Source organism: Anser cygnoides, chromosome 2 (assembly GCF_040182565.1).
Source record: "Anser cygnoides isolate HZ-2024a breed goose chromosome 2, Taihu_goose_T2T_genome, whole genome shotgun sequence".
Taxonomy (NCBI): domain Eukaryota; kingdom Metazoa; phylum Chordata; class Aves; order Anseriformes; family Anatidae; genus Anser; species Anser cygnoides.
The window spans coordinates 138707338-138724960 of NC_089874.1; the positions used below are offsets into that span (position 1 = coordinate 138707338).

The 17623-nt window shown below is 38.3% G+C and overlaps 1 protein-coding gene across 1 annotated transcript in view; it reads left to right on the forward strand.

Moving 5' to 3' along the window:
- Positions 1-1591: 1591 nt before the first annotated feature.
- Positions 1592-17623, forward strand: part of TMEM67 (transmembrane protein 67) — a 29623-nt gene continuing 13591 nt past the window's right edge. The window contains exons 1-13 of the mRNA XM_048075268.2: positions 1592-2288; positions 4392-4480; positions 5947-6040; positions 7504-7603; positions 8138-8207; positions 8296-8370; positions 9340-9402; positions 10793-10947; positions 11068-11176; positions 13597-13683; positions 15071-15136; positions 15917-16070; positions 16441-16564. Coding sequence (XP_047931225.2) covers positions 2111-2288; positions 4392-4480; positions 5947-6040; positions 7504-7603; positions 8138-8207; positions 8296-8370; positions 9340-9402; positions 10793-10947; positions 11068-11176; positions 13597-13683; positions 15071-15136; positions 15917-16070; positions 16441-16564 — 1364 coding nt within the window. The 5' untranslated portion in view covers positions 1592-2110. The remainder of the gene's footprint in view (positions 2289-4391; positions 4481-5946; positions 6041-7503; positions 7604-8137; positions 8208-8295; positions 8371-9339; positions 9403-10792; positions 10948-11067; positions 11177-13596; positions 13684-15070; positions 15137-15916; positions 16071-16440; positions 16565-17623) is intronic.

Consider the following 17623-nt stretch of genomic DNA (forward strand, 5'->3'; position numbering starts at 1 on the left):
TATGAATTAAAGGAGCTCTAGCAAAACAAATGCATCAATAATTGTCAAAAACAAAGGGTAAGTAATAGCTGAGGAAATACAGAGCCTTGTTGGCTGAACTTCAGGTGAACAATCCTCTTTTACATCCAAAAACCACACCTCCTGGTCAGAAATAGCCCCCTCCTTGCTTTAAGCCTAATGCTCTTGGAGCCTGCACAAGGAGTTAAAGGGTCACAGTGCCTTTATAGAGAAACAAGAAAGGGAAATAGCTGACAAGAAGTTTTTCTCACGTAACCACCAATTGTGGTAATTTTGTGTATAACTTGTAAGTATAAAAATGAATTTTCAGCGGTGAGGTGTGTGCTAGGTTTGTGGAGCTACCACCTAGCACCCATCTCTGCACAGATACAAAAAAAAATCTTGGCTATTAATCAGCTCTTTACACTGTGTTAAGAACAATGCTTTGGATGGACAAAAATCAGCATTTATGGCAGATTCACCCTCTCGATCATCCGAGCAGTCCTTATCTATCTTTTCTAAGATTAACTTGAGCTTAAGAAGTTGAATTCGTGCCAGTGTTTTTGACAGAGCCATCCCCAGAGCACTGTTGAAAGCAGATTGCCTGTTCTCTTCCAGAAATAAATTTCCTGGTAGTAAAAATACACAGTGTAACTGAGACATCAGTGAGATGTAGTTGAGCAACTAGTATGATGAGGTCCTCCTGTCCTTTGGGTTTGAGTTTTGGGAAGCAGGTATCCATTCTGTGTTAGAAAATCCCTAGAAAACAACAGGTGGTTGGCCACAAGTTGTGAAGCTGCCTTCTTAGGACCCAGCAGCTTGCTGGTAGTTGTAGGACTTCTGTGAAATCATTAACCCTTTGGATTAAAGGGCTTAGATGCAGTAGTTGTACATCAAAAATAATAATTAAAAAAAGGATTGAGATACCTGAGTAATAATTTTCGCACAGGAAGAAACTACTTTTTCTCGATTTTTTTTTCTAAAACTAACTTTCATGGTGCCATTGCCCAGGCATGTCTTGATACAGAGGAAGTTGTCTGTCCTGATTAAAAACACTGGAGATGTTTTTAAAAAAAAACACATGCAACATTGCAACGGGAAATACCTATGACAAGTGTTTGCTATCCCTGGGAGGGGTGTTAGAAACAGAGACCAAAACATAACATGTTTCTGTTGTGGTTTAACCCCAGCAGGTAGCCAAGCACCACACAGGTGCTCTCTCACTCCCCTTGAAAAACCTCATGGGTTGAGATAAGGACAGGGAGGTTGCTCACCATTTACCACCAGGGGCAACATGATTCAATATGGGGAAGATCAATGTAATTTGTTGCCAATTAACAAGACTAGGGCAGCGAGAACTAAAAGCAAACTAAAACCACCTTCACCCCATCTACCCTCTTCCACCTCGTCCCCCCGAGCAGTGCAGGGGAAGGGAAAATGAGGGCTGTGGTCAGTCCCTGATGCTTCATCTCCACAGCTTCTTTACGGTCAATGTCTGCCCCTGCTTCAATATGGGGTCCCTCCCACGGGATGCCGTCCTTCCTGAACTGAGCCTGCGGGGGCTGCCCACAGGCAGCAGCTCTTCAAGAACTGCTCCCACACGGCTCCGTACCACGGGGTCCATCCCCCAGGAGCAAACTGCTCCAGCACGGGTCCCCCACGGGCGGCAGCTCCCCCCAGACCCCTGCTCCTGCGTGGGCTCCTCTCCACGGGCTGCAGCTCCGGCCCGGGGCCTGCTCCTGCGGGGGCTCTCCATGGGCCGCAGCCTCCTCCAGGCCACATCCACCTGCTCCACCGGGGGCTCCTCCACGGGCTGCAGCGTGGAGATCTGCTCCGTGTGGGACCCGTGGGCTGCAGGGGGACAGCCTGCTCACAAGGCACAACCCAGCAGCGCAGACCCGCAGAGTACAATAACAGGTTTCCAAGCAACACTAACACAACCACCAGCAGGCCGCCCACGAGGCACAACCAGACTCCCCAGCGTGCCGCGAGCAGCCCTGGCAGCGCCTGAGGACCGCTAACTCCCGCAGTTATTTCCCAGCCCCGCTCTCGGTCCCTCCCGCCCGCCGTACGGGGGCGGCCCCGCCGTGAGGCTGCGCGGCCGCCGGTGCCCATGGCGCTGCCGCTGCCGCCGCCGCCGCTGCTGCTGCTGCTGGTGGCGGGGCTGCCGCCCGGCCGCGGCTTCTCGCTGCCCCTGCAGCGTCCCGCCGAGTGCGGCCGTGCCCGGTACTTCGACGTCTCTCGCCTGGCCTGCGGGCCCTGCGCGGCCAACCAGACACCGAGCGCCGGCGGTGAGCGAGGCGGGGGGCGGCGGCGGCGGCCCCGGCAGCGGGACGTGGGGAGGCCGGGCAGGGACATCGCCCCCCGGCACAGGCGGCCCAGAGCCCCATCCTGCCTGGCCCTGAGCACCTCCAGGGATGGGGCAGCCACAGCTTCTCTGGGCAGCTTGTGCCAGAGCCTCACCGCCCGCATAGTAAAGAATTTCCCCCTTATATCCAACCTAAATCTCCCGTTTTAGTTTAAAGCCATTGCCCCTTTTCCTGTCCCTACGCCCCCTAACACAGAGTCCCTCCCCAGCTTTCCTGTAGCCCCCTTTAGGTACTGGAAGGCTGATAGATCCGACACTAATACCTGACAGCATCTCTCTTTAGAACTGGCAGTGGTCAGATGCAGATAGCTTCGTGTGTAACTGCTGCCCACCACCGGCGTGGTATCTTACAAAAGTAACTCCATACTTTACTTGCTGAAAAAATGCGCTCTAATAGTTTTCAAAGCCCTGGTAATGTAGGTAGCTAAATCCATAATGCTCTTTTAGCCTTGACTCTTCCTTTAACTCCAAGGCTTCAAGGAAAGGTAAATTCCTGGGGGCAGTCAAGGATTTGAGCTTTTCCACAGCACATGACTGGAGCAGTGCAGGTAGATGCCACTCAGCCTGCTCCTTGAATCTTGTCTGAAATCTGTTTGGGACTGTACAAGTCAAAGAATCGTTAGGGTTGGAAAAGACCTCCAAGATCATCTGATCCAACCATCCCCTACCACCAATGTCACCTACTAAACCCTGTCCCTAAGCACCACGTCCAACCTTTCCTTGAACACCCCCAGGGACGGTGACTCCACCACCTCCCTGGGCAACCTGTCCCAGAGCCTGACAAAGAGAGCCTGACTGCTCTCTCTGAGAAGAAATGTCTCCTAATTTCCAACCTAAACCTCCCCTGGAGCAACGTGAGGCCATTCCCTCTAGTCCTATGGCATTATCTGTGAGAAGAGGCCAACCCCAGCTCCCCACACCTCCTTTCAGGCAGTTGTAGAGAGCAATGAGGACTCCCCTGAGCCGCTTCTTCTCCAGACTGGACAACCCCAGCTCCCTCAGCCTCTCTGGCCATGTACTTCATGACAAGCTCATGCCTGTGGGTTCTGCCCTCAAGCAACATGCCTAAAAAATTAGTTATTGTTCACACAGTGAACATCACAACTCCTCACATCTCTTCCTTGATCTGATCCTACTGGGCTTTTCTTTTGGTGTCATTAAGAGCAAGTTTGGTGTTCTCTGACTCAATCCCTGATCATTTTCAGAAATGCCATTTCTGTAAAACTGGTCTGGTGAGGAAGCTTTAAGGTGCGTTAAGGTTATAGAACTTTGAAAAGTTCTACATGATTTTTACATGCACAGTTCTATGAGCATAAGTAATAATAAATATAGTTCATTAGTACTTAGCATCAATTTTATTTTGTAGTATATTTTTAAACATACAGTCCATGATAGCGAGACTGAAAACTCTTAGGAAAAAAAAAAGTTACAGGTGCTTAGAAAGTAGCGTTGGGTTTAATTTAATAGCAAATATTAGGTATGTTCTGTTATCCATTGAAAAACATTCAACAGAAAGCTTGATCCTCATGCAAAATTTAAAGGTGTTGAGTTTAAAATATCTTTAAAACTACATTTTTATTTTGAAAAAATTTATTACATATAAACATGTTTTTAAAACTGGCTTCTTATTCAAGGGATAAAAAATGAATACAGATTTTAATGCTGCTGGTGTAAAGAGAATGGCCTGAGAGTGGCATTGTGGCAAGATTTATACGCATAGATTCTATCTGTTATTAGACCAACTGATAGAGCTTAAGAAAAAATACAAAAACACAAGCTCTGTGGGTTCACCCTTGTTGCCCTTGGTGTATCAGTCAACCCAGTGACATTTTGTGAAAACCTTCCTACAAACGGTAACATGAACATTTTTTAAAAAGCTAGCTGATTTTCATGCCCATCTTACTCAGGTCTTTTAGTTGTATATCTAAAAAAATATATGGATCTCTTGAGAACAATAGCAGTTGTTTGTACTGTGAGAAAAATCAGTTTTTACATAGATTAAAACTGTTTTTGTTCTTGTTTTCAGGTAGTTCATGTGAATGTCAGCCAGGATACAGGATGGTTTCTAATAATGGTGGGTCCTCTGTTGTTTGTGAGAAATGCCCAGAAAATATGGTAAATATTGAACTTTTAATACTTTGCAATAATAATGCTTTTTTCAAATTTAAATTGCCATCTAAATGCAAGCTGATTTTCTTTTCTTTTATTTTTTTAACTAATTTTTCCAAAATAGTCTTTGCATGGGATTTTTTTAATTTAAGATCATGTTTATCCGTAGTTTTTTTTTTCTCTTTAGAGCCGTTTATTACTATTATTTTGCAGACATTTTTTCATAATAAATTTGACCTCACAGACAAAGTAAGAGTATTTTAAATATTCAATTTCCTTCTACTGCTCTTCTATTCTGCCTCATGTTATGTTACTCTTTCCCACTCCTTTATGGAATGCCAAAGTAGAAATGCAGCTCGTAAGTATCTTGTTTGATTAGTTATATAATTTCTATTATTGTAATACTTAACCTGTATCGTCCTACTCCCTGATACTTCATCTTTTTACTTTTAAATTAACTGCTGCTTTTATGTTACTTTAATTACGTCCATGTACCTTTGCAGTTTGGTCAATTATTTCTATCTGTCTTGGCAAATTAAGCTATATTTTTGAGCCATATTTGTAGCACTGAACCAGAGACACCAGACTTAACCAACTAGCTTTCTTCCTCTACAGTAAATAGAAAAATAACATTTCTCCAGCAAAATCAACTTGTGAAAGAGCCTTCTGGAATATTTCCTTCTCTCCAATAATTGTAGAAAAACTCTCAAGAGGCCAGCTTAGTTGCACCAGTTACATATTTAGTGGCTAACTGGGTAATGCAAGTAATTTCCCTCTTCTTTTCATCATCTTGTTACACCAGACAAAGCTTTTGACAAATATCCACTGGTATTTTGGTCATTCCACTGTTTCTTTTCCTTGTAATGGTGGCATTTGTGTTCGATCCCATGGAAACAGAGAAGGGAATAACATCCGTATAACCTGAGGATGAACATTTATCTCCATTTTCCTCATTGGTTTTGATCTGTAGAACAGCTACTTCATGATATAACTGAAGCATGCATGTGACTGGTTTGGATACATGCAAAATTGCACGCAGTTATGCAAACTGCTTGATGTCAGACTCTTCCATTTCCATTGTTTCTGTATATCTATATGTAAATATGATGATTTATGCATTGCTATGATTATTGGTTTTTTGTTTGTTTGTTTTTGTTTGTTTTAAGCATAAAGCCTCTATCTTTTTTAAACCTAGCACTTCCAGTAAACTCTTATCTTCACTGCAGGTGTTAATGTTTCAGAAAAACCGAAGAACCCTTTTTTAGTCTGTCTCTGCATAGGAATCATTTTTGCCAGATTGTTTAGATCGTTTAGCTTTTTTTTTTTTTTCCTTAACAGCTTCATGAATTCTGTCAATGTTGTTATACATGAACACATTTTCTAATAAATAACATCTGGCTCAGGAATTCTTCACAGATGTTTGGTGATTTTGATAGTTTTAAAAATTATAATAGCTTTACATTTTATTTTAGAGTGGAGTTACTCAAGATGGATGGAATTGTATTACTTGCCCTAAGGGCCTAACTTCCGAAGGAAAATGTAAATGCCTCATTAATGAAATACTAGGTAAGAAACACGTGCAAGTTGTGAGATAGTGGTGCTTATTTTAGGTATTAGAGATTATTAAGCCAAGCACTTCTGTTAAATGAGAAAGGAAATTTAAAGCATGGTTACATTTGTACCATAACATTTCAACATTGCTGTTGATTTTAAACCTCATTCCTCAAAGAGAGCAGGTAAATCTGTGCCACTGTTCATTGCAATGATAAATATTACACAAACATTCTAGAAATGAATACTGCTACATCATTTCCTTTAAGCTGGTTGGCATTGGTGAGTGACTGTTGAAATGGGCATAAAACAGTATCAATATAGACTAAGAAAAACACATTTGAAAGTTTTGAAGGTTATAAAGTGTAAGTACTTCTCAGTACAGGAATTATACATTCATAAGCAGGTGGAACAGAATAGCCTGAGCAAGCCAAGCAAGCTACTGTGCATTAAGGTCTGTGGATTTCATGCTTCCCTTAAACACGACTGTATCTCTGATTCCCTGAGACACACTTGCCTGTATCTGCAATGCTTACTTGATGCCCTGTGAAAGCTGCAGACTCATTTCAGTAAACACAAGAAAGGAATTTTGCTGTTAATTTTAGTGTATATATTAAGTATATTTTTGCTTATCTTGCATAGTAAAAAACTAAGAGCAAAGAATAACTTTCATCAAGGATGTAAAATTATCTCCTTGGAGCTCCAATTTTCTTCATTTGCAAAGACACAGGGTGGAAAAGGTTTTCCATGTGCCTGTAATTCTTTGATTAAGTATTTGCTGATGTCCTGTTTAGGTATCTATCTAACTGAGTGTGCTGGAGAGTCACTCTTTTCCAGGTGACTAATTTAAAAATTTTCTAGGAATCTGTAGAAAAGTTAATACCACATCATCTCCCACAAGCTTTGTGAGAATTGAAAAAATATATGTTCTGAACCATTTTGGTAAAATATTGAGAGTAAAGCTCCTTCTGTAATTTAACCTGCAAAGCATCAGTGCTGAAATTTTTTAATGCCCCCCCTTTTTTTTTTTTCCATAGTTAGACTTAAAATCTCTTGCCAAATGATTTGCATTCTGGAAGAGGCAGTTTTGAAATTTCACATTTGTGACTTTTGCGTAACTCATTTCAGATGAAAATTAATAATTATTATTTTTTCCAGTAATTTGTAAACTTGATGTTTTGAGTTTTATATTTGCAATGACGCCTTGGTTTGAAATTTGGTTCTGAATAAATAGCAAAGGAACAGCAATACTAGACATGAAATATTGCATGTGCACAGCTATAAACAACACATGCATATATATATGTGCATTATAGGGATGGTTTTTTGCAAGTTGTGCTCTTGATCTTTGGGAAATAAAATCTTTGCATTTATTTCGGAGATCTGCATAGATGGTTTCATTTTTAACACTATTTTGACCTCCATGGCGTACTATGCATCATGCTATTATGCTACAGTTGCTTTTCTTTTCCACTTAGTGGAAAGAAGTGTTGATGGTGTTTTGCTAAATGAAGCTTTGTGCATACGTTGTAATGGAAGTGAGCCGTCATTCTCCGCTTCAGATGTGTTAGGAAATAGGTAAGTATTTTTGTTCCTTATGTGTTGATAATTTTGAGAGTGTCATATTCTGCTTAAATGGAATATTCTTGAGTCTACATCTGTGGGATATAAATATTTTTGGATAATAGAAGCTTTCTCTTTTGCTTCATTTGTATACATCTTGAAAGCTTAGTGACAGTTTTAAAAGCAGTGAGTTGGAAATCCTCAAGTCCATATCAAATCCAATGTGTACTGTATTCAGTGAAGTCATATGATTAGCATTGCTCTTTTGTTTTTTAATTGTTTTGCTTCAGTGTGACTACAAGCAGGATTTGGACTGGAAGCAGAAACACAATTCTTATTTTGACAATCACCTATTTAATTTCTTTACAACTTCACTGACAGAAGAAAGATTGGTAATGGGTTTTGGATTTCAGTTTGAACTCTTGAAGATGCACAGTGTTATCAGGCCTTACCTCTTTAAAGGACATACTGTATAATCAATTTTCACTAAATACTTAATCTCATACTTAACTACATTTTAAGTGTTTTCTTCATGTTTGTGATCCGTAGGTGTGTAAGATGTGAACAAACGTTCATCAATGTAAGCAAGTCTTGTGACTGTAGCAGCCCAAACATCTTAGTAAGTAGAAGAGCTTATTTCAATTAAGTTCAGAAAAAAAGAAAAGCTATGTTGAAAAATACAAAAATTTAACTTCTGTCTTTTTCAGACTGGGGGATTATGTTTCAGTGCCACTGAAAGCTTACCTCCAAAGGCAATAGCAACTGTTCGGTTTGGACAAATAGTATGTATGTTTATTCTGAAACATTTTCAAGCTATCTCATTATTATTTTCAGTAAGTCTTTTAATTCTGTTGCTGAAAACCAAAGGTGGTGGTTTGCTATTTAATCATTGTGATTGCAAGGTAATTAGCATCAACACAGAGAGTGTAGACATGGAGACCAGGCAGGCATTGCTCTAATGGAATAGGCTTAAGAAAATTCGTGCCCTCTTGGAAACTGAAAAACAGAGGTAATTCACACGGATTTGGTATCAAAACAAGTATTATGTGGTCTATTGTATTTACTGTATGCATTTAAAACACGTCCTTGTATCACAAAAAATGCTGAAGAGTTCATGAGAGCCTCTGGGCTTTTTTTTTTTTTTAATATAAAATTAACATTCATATAACATATTTTAAAGGAGTTTTAAAAGATCGAGGGGATATTTTTAGTTATATCTACTGTCCAAAAAAAAAGCAATTTTCAGTTTTCCTGACAACACATACTAGTTGTGTTTTTTGAAAATGCAGTATTCTAAATAATATCTTATTGAAAACATGTATTTTCGGTTGCTTACAGTGGGTATGAAACCTGTGTTTTCAACAAATATGAGGAATTATAAAAGGCAAGTTGTGAAATAATGAATATGGCAGTTTTTGTTCTGAGTTAAATTTACCGCCCAGTCAGCTTTTTACTCTTGCAATCATTAGTACTTCCCTTGTGCAGTAAAGAAAACTTCTTTGTCACAGATTCTATTTTAAAAATTTAGGTATTTCCATTCTTGTTCTATGTATTCTGTCTAACTTGGTGAAGTGAAACAAATTATTTCATAATGGTTCGGTTTTGAAATGAGATAGTTTGGTTTAGACATTTACAAAGGACTGAAATCTCTTAGAAAACAAGTAGCATCTCTTAGTTGACAGTTTTTCAGACTGTTTTGTGTTGGGTTAATTGTTCTGAACAAAGACAGTGAAACAGTTCCTTATTTACAGGGTGTAACATTGACATCAGCCTGGTTTCTGAAAAACCTGCAGGCCTCAGCCTCTGCCTGTTGGGTGAGTTTCATTAATGTTTCCAGTTTGCTTTTTTATTCAGAAGCAGTACTTTGTATAAAAGACATGAGACTTTAATTTGTGGAAGTTAGTTGTGCTTATTATTAAAGAACCTTATTTTGAGATGACAGTAGATAAGAAAGTAATATATAGACAGAATGCTTACAAAGAGTACTGAGCAGTAGTCTGTGGTAATGCAAGTCTCTGTGGCTGGAATCTACACAAAGATATATATACCTTGTGTTTAAAAAATATCCTGCAGTAGTCATAGTTAGATGAACTATTGAGTATATTGCATAAGGGATCACTCAAAAATTACCTTCTTACATATCCAGTACTTGGCAGCTGGTCTTTATCTCTTAATTGGCTTTCAGTTATTAATTCTGTTTTGTGATGAAGAAGAATAACCACAGAACCATCCTTTTTCCTTTTTAGGTTTGCTTTGATTTATGCATGCAAATGTTATTTAACATTATATTGCTCTGGGTACCTGTAACTGTCATGGAAGTGTGGGTTCAGCAACAGAATCACGCACAATTTTGAAGCAGATAAGCCTCTGTCTCATTTTTACCAACTCTCCTATAACACATCCTCTTTCCTCTTCCTTTTTCCTCTCCTGAAAATCACTCTTTGACTTCTCATGACCCACCTTTTCTTCCCATCTCATACCCACATCTCCGAGATGTATTCTGCTCATTTCCTTCATTCTCAAGAACTGAGAATATCCTCATCGCTTACCTAAGTTTATCCTGCTTGTCTGCTTCAGCCTGCTGAGCTCTTCTGAGGTGCTGCATGAATGTCTGTGCAGCTGCTCATCTGACCCACACGAAGGCAGTAGGTGATAATGCTAGTTAATACTAGTGCCACAATCCATCTGCATACAGATATGTTTCACATGGCAGCAGCTTGTTTGCCAAAACTGAACAATGGTATAAATACAACATAGTTTAGGAAGAGCAGGCTAGAGTAAGTACTAAAACTGAAAAGAGAATATTTATGATACATATGACTATAATATGTTGCCAGTCCTAGGTCTTTGATGGAGTCATCTTTGTCATACGGCCTAAGAGGTTTTAAACATTTTGATTCTAACTGTATTTTTCAAGTGCAGATTTTGACATTTTTGTCACATCATATCATCTAGCTGATGTAGTGAAAATAAACTCTGAAAAAGTTTCTTTCCATGCTGCCATCTGCAGACCTTTAAAAATGTAGAACCTGAATAACTGGAAGAAAATATTAGATGTCGGCAAGACAAAATCTCTTTCAAGTAAAAATGAGGGTTCAGGAATTGCTTGTTAAAGATAACATCAATTTTATGTCTTTTATTCTTTTATTTTATGAACTGAGGCTCATAAATACTTTTCTGTGTTCCTGTGTTTCTCCACTACAGTTGTACTCTAATCTAACTGCATGCCAAGCTCTTGGAAATATGTGTGTGATGAATATGAACTCACTGAGTTCTTCAAGTACGGATGCCTGCGGTTTATTTCAGTATATTTATGCCAATACAGCAAGGCTAGGCATCGTTCATTCAATAGCCTACTGGTAAGTTAACCTTTTCCATTACGTACACTCTGTAATAGTGTTTATGGAATTTATTATTCTAAGTGTTCTTTGATTTAAAACATTATGTTTCTTTAGAGACAGCATTGTCATTTTTTTCAGGAGACACAATCTTCCATGGCTATATTACGGTGATCAACCAGGTTTAGCATCCCAAGTGCTTGAGACAAATCATTTCCCTACAGTCTTCAGTTTTAAAGGAAAAAGTAGGGTAAGTGTTGGGTATTAGACGTGGGGAAGCAGACATCAGGAAGAGGACATAATCACATTAAAAGGTTCAGATCTGTTGCAGATGTAGGTCCACCAAAGATCATTTTTAGGCAGCTAGTGTAACAAAACTCAGAGATCTAATGGAAGAGGAAGGTGTGTTTATGTAAAAAAAAATCTCTTAAGTAGGGTGATTTTACTGATTCACACTCACTTGCACACACATTTCCTGTGTTCACACTTTTATACCCACTTCTTATAAGGCAAGGACGTGTGTGCCTGTGTGATCAGACCAGGACCAATTGTGTGTGACACAGGGAACAAGGGATGCCAGCTATTAAGTCTTTGTTATGTCCATAGGATTCTTCTGGATTGTCAGTGATGAACTAATATTCAGGCAGATCTTTTATGCTCCTTAGAAGTTAATAGTTGTTTTGGCATTGTCCTTTGCTTCAGGGTACTGTTTACTTCAGTTTCCATAAATCTGAGGCAAAGAGGTTTTGTGTATCTTTCCCTTGTTCAAAATATATACATCCTTACAGCTTTTCTCAGTTTTCCTGGTGAGCTAATTGGAAAAAGAAGGGTAAACAGGATGTGCCATAACTTTTCTGCCATTTTCCTGGTGCCAGGATGCAGAGTTATTGCTGACAAGTTGTCTGATCTGTGGTTTTATCACAACTCATTCCTCAATTTCACTGCTGGGAACACAGTATGCTTCATTCTTGCTACACACTATTTAACACTTTCCTTCTCTTGTTTCTGGTGCTTACACACACATTTCTGTTTGTACAACTTTAATATTGCTGTTACAGATCTCAGCAAGCTGAGTTATATCAGAGATGGATTCAGTCTATAGCTCCTGTCCAAAATTTTCATTTTATTTTACAGATTCATTTTAAAATTAGTAGAACTGGAATAGTTCATTCAAATTAAATTAATCACACAAAGTGGGTAGTACTAATGATAACCCATTTGTCAGTTATATTGCAAAACATAGCTTTTCTTCCTATTGGCTCAAAAAATAAGCATTTTTTCAGACAAGCCGTAAAAGTTTGTGTTTTGAATTAAAATAAGTTGCAATGTTGCAGTGCAGCTTCTGCTTTAACAATTAAAAAAAATATTATTCACCTTAATGCTGAAGGTCCAAGGCACACATTAATCAGAAATCTGCATAGATTCCTGATTAATTTAGGGCATGTCTATCAGTGTAGACATACTTAATTTGAATAGATTCTTTCGGTCCTAGTAATTCTAATAACAAAGGCCTGTAAAATAAAACACTTTTTACATACCTACAGGAAATGAAAATTTGAGGTTGGTGTGATGGACTAAATCCACCCCTCCCAGATAGAAAAAGACCTGTTACTGTTAGGACTGAGCTGTCTCATCACTGTCAAACAAAATGTCTAGGTATTTGTTAGTTTTGGTAGGTTTGCCCTTGAGTACCAACACTGAGATAAATATAGGTCATCACAGGCCTCTCTTAGCAGAAATCAAGAAGTAGGATTCGTGTTCTTTTTCACTAAGTTTAAAGCAGTGTTTTTTACACTCACTTGGCTACAAAACCAGGATCCCTTGTGAGCGAAAAATGACACACCTGGAACTCTGAATCTTTATCTCTTTCAACACCTTACTTTATGTGTCTAGTTTTTAAGCATCTCTCAAACATGCAAACACTTTAATGTATAGTTCATACTGATATACTGACAATAGGCATCCCGTTTGTCAAAATTGTCATCCTTTATTATGATGTTGTTCCAGATTTCTTATTCCATTTTGTAGCAACATTTCCATACTCAAAAAAAAAAAAAAAAAAAGTGGGCAAGCCATGCTGACCTTTATTTCCTCTTTTTGTTTCCTCTTAATCAGTAGCAGAACCAATTTTCTGGGTGTTAGGGTGGCTTTTAATAAGTAGTGTATATGCCACGCTTCATTTCTGTCAAGCAGTATGTTCAAATATAAAATTTTCTGTAAAGTTAAAAAAGCTCAGTGTAATCAACACCAAATGCTAAAGTAGTTGAATTAATGTAGGTCAGGTGGTAGTACAGCAGTACTACAGTTACGTGGCTTTTAGGTTGTAGATAATTTGTTTTGACTTTGAATTTGAGTAGAGCAAATGTCTGATTGTCTGCAATTGTGCATATAGACTCAAGTGAAACTAAGTCATCCTCTTAGAATCTGTCATTCTGGGGACAAAAAAAATCCAAGTAAAAAGTGAGACTGTAGACGAATGGAAAATTACGTTAAAAAGTAAAAGTAAAATACCAAAAGCAATATTAAAAATAAAAAATCAAAGGGGAGAAAATGAAGCATTATGATGAAAGTTTCAGGGAAGCATCAAACAATGAAAATGTAGTACCTAAAATGTGTATGCCCACTATGTGTTGGTTTTGTTGTTTCTTTGTCTTTTTTTTTCGTCATTAGGATGTAAAACTGCAATTTATTGCAGCCTCATATGATGCAGCAGGAAACTTTCTTCAGTGGCAAAGTTTGGAAGGAGGCATCCTACAAGTAGGTTTGATTTTAATTGCCTTTTTTGATAGTGTAACATTCTGAATGCCTTTAGCCAAAGCCTTGAAACAAAAGCCAAGTGTTTCATTCCTACAGTAGTGACAGTTCGTAAGATAATCATAGAGTTAGATCAGGGAACATAGCCCTTGATTCATGCTCAAGGTGATCTCTCTAAACTGAAGAGTATAAGCTCAGCAACATTGTCCTCATCCATTGGACCAGTATCAATTTGGAATATCAGAAAGTTCGGAGAAACGGCAGTAGTCATTTAGAACCAAGTGTCTCTTTCTTGCGTTCAGCATCATACTGTTATCGGTGTGCATATTTATTATTAGCCTTCTTTTTCTTGATGAGAAATGTGTATTCATTAGCTGTAAGTCCACATATATTTATGGCATATTCTCTGTGCATGTCCCTGTTGGATGCTGCTACTGTTTTCACACATTATGGGAATGCAAAGCAAATCAGTGGTTATATTGTTGCCAAGAGACTTGGGAAAACAAATCTAGCACCCCGTATTCTTTTGGCTGACTTTTGTTTTTTTGTTTGAAATATAGAGCATACACATTGGCCACTGTCTACCTGGCTTTTTTATAACATGAAGTTGTAACAAGTCTCTGGGAGACTTCACAAGGAAATAGGGAGCACTGGTTAGAAGATTCAGAGTACCCTTGGCCACTCTACCCTCAGATTTCAGTAGCACACACACACATTCCACTTCAGCAGTACCATGCTGTATAGGGTGTGAAAAATGCAAGGAAGAAGCAAGTGGAAAGTGCAATAGTAATTAGCCTAACAGTTAGCAGAAACTGGTTGCTGTGAACTGTTACAGAGCAGAATTTGTTTAGCAGACCAGTGATAGTCTAGGCACTCTCAGCAATTCCCTAGGCAGGCAACAATATGAACATTGGCAAAAACAACTGGGAATTGTCCATGCCCTTTTCTAGGCTGTTCATGTCACCCTTGGAGTATGTCACTTCAAATGCTTCAGTATTTACAGAAGAACAGTTGGCATTCAGGGTTTAGATAGTGACTGCTATTTCTTTTGTTACTGTCTCAGAATGAACTCTTTTGCTTCACCTCCTAAATTCTGAGGAAACTAGTGTCTGAGAAAACAGGTTATTTAAGCTAGTGATGAAATTGGAAAATACTATGCAAGCATGAATAAGTTAAAACAGCATTTTAAGAACACCTATATTGCTACTATAAATAATGCGGTTTACTCTTCAAAATTAATCCCTCTCTTCTTAAAAAAATAGTATGGAATAAAGCTCAGTGTATCTTTTATGAGAACTGTGAATACATAACTGCTTGGGGTACCCGTGAATATTTCATGTGAGAAAATGATATCTTTGAATTACCCTAATCATTACTGTGTTTTGTTCAGCTTTGTCCTGATACCCAGGCTAAACTGAATGCAGCTTATACATTTGGAACAACTTACGAACAAAGTGTAAGTAAGAGATAAAATGCTTTTCTGAGTATTTGAATTAAGTTGTTTTATGTGTCACCAGTAAGTCAGTGCATATTGAAGGACCTCTGGAGTTTAGCCATAAGCTGAAGCACAGAGATTGCACAGCCTCCCTGGGAAACTTGTGCCAGTGCTCAGTCACCAGCACAGTAAAGAAATGCTTCCTGGTGTTCAGACAGAACCTCCTCTTGTTGCCTCACCAGGCACCACTGAAGAGAGTCCTTTTTGCTCCCTCCCTTCAGGTATTTGTAGACATTGATAAGATCCCCCCTCAGCCTTCTTTTCTCCAGGCTGTACAGTCCCAGCTCTTTCAGCCTTTCCTCATAGGCGAGGTGTAACTGTCCCTTCATCATCTTTGTGGCCCTGCACTGAGCTATATCAAGTAGCTCCATATCTCTCTTGCGCTGATGAGCTCAGCACCAGACACGATGCTCCATGAATTAAGTGTTCATGCTGTTTCAAATTTTATGTCTGTGAAAGCTGCTAGGATATTTTTTCCGAACGTGTTGAAAAATAAGAGAAGGAATGTTAGTAGAGCTTCATTTTCCTCATTAGTCATTCTGGTCAATTGCAGTCATTTTTAAGAGGTTTGTATAAAATCATTAGTACTTCACAATCACTTGCAAATAGCTGGAATGCCTTGTCTTTTGCAAAGGGCGTAGAACAAATTTCACAGTAATTTTGTAGGGGAAGAACCCACAAGTTGATAAAATTATTAAATGGCAGAAAGTGGTCTTATTCTAACTTTTTTTTTTCACATAGTGCAAGATTTCTGTTTCCAAGATTTTACTGGATTTTGCTAATCCCATCTTTTATGACCTATTCCTTGAATATAACGGTGACAATGGACAATATCTTTGGGCTGTGCCAGTTTTAAACTTGAATCTTCAGTACCGGGAAATGTATGTGAATCAAGGTAAGAATATCACAGTAACATTTCTTTGAATTTAAATAATCTGAATAACTTCAAGTACAAAGAATTTGTATTAATTACAGATACTCAGTAGTTTTTTGAGATAACTCAGTTCACCATAGCTTGTTTCTGCTTTAAGAATTTATCATTTTGTGGGCAGGTTCTGATAGTGTTATGTGCAAGCTTTAGTTGAATACACTGGCTCAATCAATACTATGCACAAAAAGGTTATCTAATTTTATTATATATTTCTGTAAGTTGAAAATAAATAATTTTACATCCTGAATACATATTGCTTTTAGTAGATTTCATTCCTTTTATGTATTGAATTAATTTTTAAAATATTACATGGCTCTGTCATGTTTTTTCAAAGGCAGCAATATGAACAACTGGCTTTTGACTCGTCGATTTTTTTTGGTGGATGCACTAAGTGGAAAAGAGAATGACTTGGGAAAACTACCAAAAGTAGTTCGAATTGCTAGCAAAATAGCAATAAGGTAAGTAAATGCATATAAAATATATTGTACATAGAAAATAAAGCCAATCTTGTGCAATCGGCATTTTGTGGTCTCTTAAATGAAAGTTGGCTTTTTTTTTATGTTGTTTCTAGTATGTCCCATTTTGCTTTTTCCATTGTATAATTGGAGATAGCAAGAGTTTCCGTAGGTTGTTCTGATAAGTAAGAACACCTAACACTGACTTGTGAGGGTTAAGATTGCTGTGGTTGCTTCTCAGTTAAGATGGATCAGACCATGCATGCATAATGCAGGTTTGCAAGCGTTCAGTAAACTCTTATTAGCAGTTGTCATCTGGGAAGATCTAACAACTCCTCTGCTAATTGTTTTTCAATGTGTATATTGCTGATTGTTCAAGGATGCTCTTCATATTCCATATTCTTTTTTTGCAGTATTTTTTATAGCTGTTGCCTATAGGTGCTGTCATACAATCCAGAAGGGTTTTGTAGTCATTCAGCTGAAAGTGTGAGACTACCTTTTAGGGTCATTACTGCTTGTTAATCTGAAGTGGAATATGTTTTAGAACATCTTTTTTCCTTCTCTATATAACATCTTTCTCTGAGATCACTGTCTAAACAAAATTGACGTTTCTAAACAAAATTGAAATTTCTTTCAAAATTCTTCAAAATTCTTCAAAATTTATTGTGAAGTTGTAGTTTAAAGAGATTGCTGTCTAGCAATGTGTGCTTATCCATACAGGTAAACATCTTGAAGATTAATTTAGTGTACTAACTCCCGTTTGCCATGAGTTACATATTACACTATTTCAAAAAATAAGGATTAGTTTATATACCTTAGGAGAGATGTGTCATCCTCTGTGTCATCATCTGTCATCCCCCCTGAAAAAAACAGTGACAGAAATTCAAAATAAATATAGAAAAGATCATTCTGTAATGTTTTGGAATAAGTCGCCTTTTGCAATTGACTTCAGTTGCAACTGTTTTAATGTGAATAGTAGGTGAAGATTGATTCAGGCATTTTCTTACAAATGAACAATTCTCACGAGCTTTTCATTTTGTCTGTTTGTGTACGTGCCTTTGG